The sequence below is a fragment of the Montipora capricornis genome, chromosome 4, assembly GCF_036669925.1.
Source record: "Montipora capricornis isolate CH-2021 chromosome 4, ASM3666992v2, whole genome shotgun sequence".
Taxonomy (NCBI): Eukaryota; Metazoa; Cnidaria; class Anthozoa; order Scleractinia; family Acroporidae; genus Montipora; species Montipora capricornis.
In genome coordinates, this window is record NC_090886.1 from 36,797,664 (window position 1) to 36,805,163 (window position 7,500).

At 37.6% G+C, this 7,500-nt stretch overlaps 1 protein-coding gene across 3 annotated transcripts in view; it reads left to right on the forward strand.

Moving 5' to 3' along the window:
* Positions 1–224: 224 nt before the first annotated feature.
* The window catches only part of LOC138046860 (spindle and kinetochore-associated protein 2-like), a 7,877-nt gene continuing 601 nt past the window's right edge, over positions 225–7,500 (forward strand). Inside the window, exons 1-9 of one of the 3 annotated variants that reach the window (XM_068893439.1) lie at positions 225–288; positions 2,162–2,251; positions 3,018–3,113; positions 3,725–3,805; positions 5,374–5,434; positions 5,534–5,623; positions 5,722–5,837; positions 6,877–6,920; positions 7,054–7,129. In XM_068893439.1, coding sequence (XP_068749540.1) covers positions 229–288; positions 2,162–2,251; positions 3,018–3,113; positions 3,725–3,805; positions 5,374–5,434; positions 5,534–5,623; positions 5,722–5,837; positions 6,877–6,920; positions 7,054–7,129 — 714 coding nt within the window. In that variant the 5' untranslated portion in view covers positions 225–228. Of the gene's footprint in view, positions 289–2,161; positions 2,252–3,017; positions 3,114–3,724; positions 3,806–5,373; positions 5,435–5,533; positions 5,624–5,721; positions 5,838–6,876; positions 6,921–7,053; positions 7,346–7,500 lie in introns of those variants that run through there. The other 2 variants (XM_068893438.1, XM_068893437.1) reach the window with 2 other exon arrangements.

Consider the following 7,500-nt stretch of genomic DNA (forward strand, 5'->3'; position numbering starts at 1 on the left):
CGCAGGAAAATGTGCACGCACGAGCCACGATTGGTTTTGGTTTCCCTACTGATTGGTTGAAAAAAGTGGGACGAGTACTGAGTGAAGTAATGCAAAACCAAAGTAATTCGCTAATTACTTTCGACACTTTTCGACACTCAATTGAAAACCACTCTAATCCATAGACATACAAAGACAGTAAAGAAGGGAGGGTCCTGGGACAAAACAACTACTCTTCGTGTGCCTTACATGACCATGTGTTTGGGCAAATGCAATATGGATCCCGCTGTGGACAAACTCGAAGCTTTGGTAAGTCTATGTAATTTTTAATTTCCTTCGATGTCTTTGCTTATCCATATCAGATCAGTCGGTGAAGTGTACTTGAAATTGCTATCATAGAGCGACCCGATTATTTTAATCACTTTTTAGAACGTTACAAAGTATGTTTTCATTGCACAATTTGGGCGCCAAATACGAAAATGTAAACATTGTCAAATATCGTTCATTCAAAATCTTACCATGGCAAGCACTCTTAACATGGAACCTTTCTCCCTTTTTGCTCTTTAATACGCGCAGAGGCAATATCCATCGCTGCCAGCCTGATTCAGATTGCTTAACCACTGAAAGCTTCCAACTAATATTGATGTGAATGTCGGTGTGTTCTTGGCTAGATTACAGAATACCCGTCCACTTACATTTAACCTCAAAAGGACTTTTCCTGCGGTCCCGCATTGCAGTCCACACTTTGGACCACGGTGGCAGTACATTTTACCCCTTTCTCTCCTAAAATTCAGCTAAATTGCAGAATACCCTGCAACTTATTTGCATTTCATTGAATAAGCATAAGCTCTATTGAATTCCGACTCGTTCTTCAAAGAATGTCACCTAGGGAAAACAATAGTGGTGAAGTGTTGCGGGGTATTCTGCAATTGCTCCTAAAATCCTCATTCAACGACGCAGGACTGCGGCCCGGGGGCAGTACCATTTACTGATTGGCCTATAAAATCCTCATTCCACAACTACGGGACTGCAGACCACAGTGGCAGTCCGTTTTACTGCTTCGGGTTATAATATTCATATTCATCGACTACAGGACCGTGGTGACGAGGTTAAATAGTCACGTTTCAAGGTGGACAGGTATTCGGTAAAAGGCCATTTTCGAAATATCAAATATTCAGCTTGATAGTGAGGACAAAACAATAGAAACACGTTGGAATGATGGTGAAAAAAATTTGCATATCATCCACTTTCTTTTGTCCTTGTCCTCTAAACCTCTCTTTCAAGCTCAATTTTAATATATCAAAGAAGGCCTATTGTTCCCCTTTGGCCCAGTGGTTAGGGCGCTTGCCTAGATCCCGGGTTCTGATTAGACTCATTCTGACCACTTGCTGAATTTGTTCCCAGTAGTCCCTGGTTCAACTTCCCAGTTGCACTTGTAAATAGCCAACTTGTTTGCCTCCGGCCAGTTGGGATTCTTAACAGTTGTTGTTGTTGTTGTTTTTTGTGTTCCGTCGTTTCGTTGAATGTGTTTCATTGGCCCTGAAAAGCCCCCAGGGGGAGCGGTCAATTAAGTATGTATTGTTTAAGCAATAGAGGATGTTTTCCGTGTTTCAATCCATAGCCTCATCTAAACACGAGGGGGAGTTGGGAGAATTCGAGACAGTCATGCAAACCCGAGACGCAGTTGAGGGTTTGCATAACTGTTGAGAATTCTCCCAACTTCCCCGAGTGTTTAGATGAGGCTATGGAAACACGGAAAAAAGTTCTCTATTGCTTTTATAAAATATTTCTCAAAGATAATTTGACAAATGAAGGAAACAAATAAAGGAAAATTCTTGATTGTAACAGATTTTCTTGATACACGCTCATATTTCCTACCAGCCAATCAAAACGCGCGTCTGACAACATATAACCAATCAAAATTTGTGTGATGTCACAACCGTGTTTCGATACTCTCATCTAAACACAGCTATTGACCAATGAGAGTGCACATACTATCCTAATTGTTTTATAAATTGTATTGTCTCAAAAGGGCAGGAGGGCTATGGATACAGTGATTGGCAATTAAATGACACTAGATGACACTGAAAATTATTATTCTCATCTAAAAATGAAAAAGTGAAGAGTGTGGATTTTGAACCTCCCATAATTTGTCTATTTGTATTCTTCTACCTTGAAACAGTTTCAGAAGGCAGAGTCAGACCTCAATTACATCTCTCTCAGGCTGGAAACAGAATTTTCACAACAGTTTGCAGAAAGTGGCCAAGATGAAGTATGTTGTTTTATTGTGTGATAGACAATCTCGAGAGTTTGTGAAGAAAATTTCTAGTACACATGGACTTCACACAGGATTTTGGTACCAGTCTTCTCATCACCAAAAATATTTTCCAAGAGTCAACTTGCCTTCTTTTAATGAACACAGACTGGTCTGACTTTGTCTTGGTTGCTGGACCAAGATGAGAAATTCTCATACCAGTCTCATGTAAATGACAGCAAATCTCAGTCCTGATCCAGAAATATGAAGCCTTTATACTTTTGGGTCAGCCATATATTTATTAGACAAAACGTATCATTTCATCCCGAAACCAAACACCAAGTATTTTATCCTGGTTTCACGACAAAACGGATGCAAAAATTTCATACCGGTACTGGTTCATACCAGTCTTGAGTTCGTCCCGGCCTCATGTAAATATCCTTAAGACTGCCATATTTGCCTCATTCACTTTAATGTCCACTAACTGATTAGCTTAGTTGGTACAGCACCAGATTGAACCTGACAGGTTAACCCTTTAAGCCCCGAGGGGTTCCCCATTGACGAGTAAAATCGTCTGGCGTTAGACAGAGTAAAATCTATAAGTGCCATTTGGCACTATCGGGGCTGAAAGGGTTAAGCACTTTCATCTTGAAAGAGAGTAGGATTTGTTTGTTTGCAGCTTAAACCAAGACGGTGCCTTTGATCGTACAATAAAAGGAAACTACCTGGTCAGTTGAAGTTGTAGATCCTATTTATTTTCCATTATTTGCAATTCTCTTTTTAGCTTAATCCCATCACGCTACTGGAAAGAGTAAACAAAGCCAAAATGAGATTTAAGAGTCTCTCTGAAGAAATAGTCTGTATTTATTCTAAACAAGAGGTACGCCTAATTGGTAACTTTCTGGTATTCTCTCCATCAACACAAGATTATTATTACAGATTATTGGTACATCCAGTTATTTTCATTGCTGAGGGAAAAGCTGTGAATCACTCTCTTGATTACATGCCTTCAGTTTCTGTAGCATTCTTATCCATGTATCAATTCTACAACTTGAACACTTTCTGTTACATTTTCTATGGTAAGCTTATTAAAATGACTTGTGGGTGAAAACTCTTGCCAGCCCAATGGTCAGGGTCTTACTTAATGAAGTAACTAAAAAGAAAAAAGATGTCTTAATGTACAGTATTAACCTCTTCAAATATGTTGAATTGATATTATTATATTTATCTATTACTGTACAGTACTTTAGTCCTCTAAACTAGACAAAAAGACCCCTAGCTTCCTCACAAACCACTCAGGACTTCATAAACTCTGTTGGACAGTAAAGAACCCAATGTACAAAGTACTTGCAAACAGTGGGGGATATTGCCTGAAATACTACAACTTGGCTTTAACAGGCTGTCTGTCAACAACTAGGCATGCCTGGATAGGAGTACTATAAATAAATTATCACTTTATTTATCACTGTACAGCTATCATTATCATTACAGGAAATTCAGGATGGACTTAGGAAAAAAATGTTAGCTTGCCAAGGACTTTTGCGTGATTTGCAACAAGGTGCTGGACTTTCAGTAAGTACAGTGAACTACTGATAATTCAACAATCATGATTATATTATGGTCACTTTCTTTTGGAAAATTTGCAGTAGGGTATAAGGGGCTGGCTGGGTAAGTGTGGTGGTGAGAGGGCTTGCTTTCCACGAATACATCTAAGATTAATTTTGATTTCCGCATTTGCCCAACACATGGGTTGATTTTGATTTGGTTTTCTTTATCTTGATTTGATTTGAATAATTGAATTTCATCCTCCCCAAAGAGTAGAGCACATAATTGTGCCAGGTTTTTTTAGCTAGAGACTTGAATGAAGGAATCTTTAATTATTACAAGTACATTTACTTTTGCCTTTAAGTGGTACTATGATCAAATTTTTACCCCTTGATTTTTTGACTGTATCACATAGAATTCCATGAAAGAACAAAAACGCCATTTACTGTTTGCAAATATCTTCATTAGTTCCAGAGATATTTAAGTTTGAAAAATGGGTAAAAATTAATATGCAAATGAGATGACTAATGACGTCATACACTCAAACCAATATTATATTGAGTATATAAATAGAGCTACCTTGGCCACTTTACGGCGCATACCATTGAAACTTGGTAGTCTAATAGTTCTACAGGAAACACACCTATGGCTATAAAAAATTATGTTCCCATGGCAACTCACTCTTTTCCCCACCCACTTGATTTCAATATGGTAGTGATTTTCAGCTTGAAAAATGTTAAACAAGGCCACAAAGTCGTGCTAACATATTTATATGCTTGCCGGATCATGCATATGAAGTGCTGTTAGCAAATATCAAAATGGAACGCCAAAGGAGGCCAGAAAAGTGCATAACATGGTGGAGGTCTGGAAGCCAGTATGATGCCATGGTAACAGAACTGTTAAGCTCAATTTGTGGAGAACATTTAGTAGAATCTTACTGCAAAAATCAAAAATTTCTGATACAAATTGGCTGAGATATCTGTTTTCACCATATTTAAACAAAATTTGGTTGAGTGTATGACATCATCACTTGGGTAATTTGCATATTTTAAAAACTCGAATATCTCTGGAACAAAAAGAGATAATATTATTTGAAAAAAGTAAACAGCATTTTTCTTCTCATGCAGACTACTTGTTTATGTTTCAAAATGGCTTGGATAGGAAAGATGCGATTTTCGTCATAGTACCACTTTAAACTCCCAGAGAACCTTGAAGACAGATATACACTGTAATGGTTTTTGTTCTTTTCTGATCTCCTCCTTGAATCAAAAGGGTACCCAGCAGTGCACACTGCCCCTCCCTGTTCTGGATCAACAACTCTGAGCTGCAGGGAACCATTTTGATTAGCCGACTTGGGGCTTCTTCTTGAAAGTAGACTGTCTCTTGAACTGCCTATTGTTCCCCATTCACTATTATAACCTTGTATCTTCTCAAATTATTGTAATTAGCCATGGATTTGGCCACTACTCAGCCTGGGAACGTAGAAATATTTCCAGCAGTGCATGTTAGCACTATTAGATTTTGGCTTTTAGGTTGTTTTTTTTTGTTTTTAATTCACTGAAAAGATCACAAAACAGAACAATATTTTTTCACAGGTATTGGACATAACTGCTGATGAACAACTTTTGCAAGGCCTGGAAATTCGTTTGAGGATAGGTAATTTGTCCAGTCACTACAATTTGCTGTTTTTCACGGTTTATTGTACAGAGACTTTAATTATTGATTTACAGTGTATTTACTTTTTAACTACAAAAGATACAGCAAGTTCACAACAGAGTTCTGACGAAGAGGAAAAAGAAAACAAGAATACTGAGAATCAAGTCAAAGCTGACACACAACAAAGTGGTAGAAATTGACAATTTTTGAACCACTGAATTCATCTGAAAATTGCAAAACAAATGTGTTTGGTCACCTACAGGTAACTCAAAGATTGTGTGTTGCAGAAGCTGTCAAACCCAATTCCAGGGGAAGAAAAGAGTTCATTCCAATCAACGAAACTGAGTATTTATCAGTTTCAGACCTGGTAAGAGGCCGCGCAAAACGACAGGACGTTAACAAGGTATTTTTAACTTAACATGCTTTTATCATAATCATTCATTTGAGAAAACTGAAATCATCAGCACTAATTCCAAATTTGCTATGATCCAATAAACTAGCCAATGTTGAATTTTACAAATATGTGGCAACAAATTAAAAGCTGCCAATTTGATTCTCCCCTGAGCTGTGTTTTTTATCTTGCCAATGTTTTTGTCATTGTTTACTTATTTTGTGATTCTAGTGTTTTCTTCCAAGCAGGCTCTCTCTGTGTAATTACTGTTTGTTCATTGTTGTAAATTTGCTCAACAAAAATGAACAAAAATTACGCAAGTCACTTAACAGTGATTATTTTTAAGGACTCAGGGTGAAAAAGAGTTTATCAAACACACGGTTACTATGGAGGTACATGTAGTAACTTTATAAATAACAATATCTGTTTCGACATTCCTAGGGATTGTATCATACTTGTAATTCACATCCATGCAAAAGGCAAAACAGGGTGGAAACGTGTACATAAGTCCAATGGTTTCTTGAAGCATCTTAGCCACAAACTTTGTCGCATTCCCGACTGCAAGCGTTAGTCGGCCAGAGAGAAGCCATCGAAACCTCAATGACACTGAAGCATTGATAAGTTAAGCTCTGACCCTCATAGCATGCAGTGCAAAAACTAAAATCAAGGACGAAATGAATACAATGCTCGAATAAAGAAGGCAAAAAACAAAAACAATATTGAAAACTACAGTGACATCACTTCATTGTCAAACTCTTAAGTCTCGAAAACAGAATATATAATACGGTTACATGGTGAAGAAATGTTGTTGCCTTGAGAAGTACTTATCTTTATGTGCCAAGGAATCCTATTACAGTCGTGTGATCATCAGGTTAATCAGCAAGTTATTAACCAAAAGTGAAACAGAAAAGCTAAACAGACATGACAGACATGACTCGTGTCACAAACTTACTGCAGCTTAATTGCTTGTGTACAGTGTACCTGTAAACTTTCAAACAAAATTATTAATAACTCCATGGTACAATCTTTCTAACCTTTTTTTTTTTTACAGGTATATGAAGTTCTTTTCCAACACTTCAAGAAAAACAAGAATAGGTAGTACTGCAACAACGTTCATTTTTATGGGTGAACTGCGAACAATTTGTTAACTTGAGATCTTTCAGCTTTAAGTCAAATTATTTTTGCCACTAGCTTATTTTACTATGTAATCAATTACTATTATTTTTAGCCCAAGCCTTACACCAAAGGAAATGACTAAAATGGGTCTCAAGGTCACCGGTGCAACTGGAGAAGCTAAGCTCAAGGTAGTCAGACTACATGTTCATGCACATTGTATTTTCTGTAACATTTTTCTTAACTGCTCTCACAGCTTGAGAGTTATGGTTTAGATTACGACATGGGTGAAAGAAACCCTGCAGTTTACATGTACTTGCACAAAAGCCCACAAGTGAGAGATTTCGAGGCAATGAAAGGTATAGACTACGTTAAAGAGACTAACACATATCGTGCATTTTACCTTTCGGTATGTGTTAGTCTCTTTAACATAGTCTATACCTTTCACTGCCTCGAAATCTCTCACTTGTGTTCTAAGCCCTGTCTGGGGTTATAGAGGCAAAGATATACACTCAAGTGAAGAAAAGTTGGGCCCTAGGAATCCCCACGTTGCTAAAGTCGC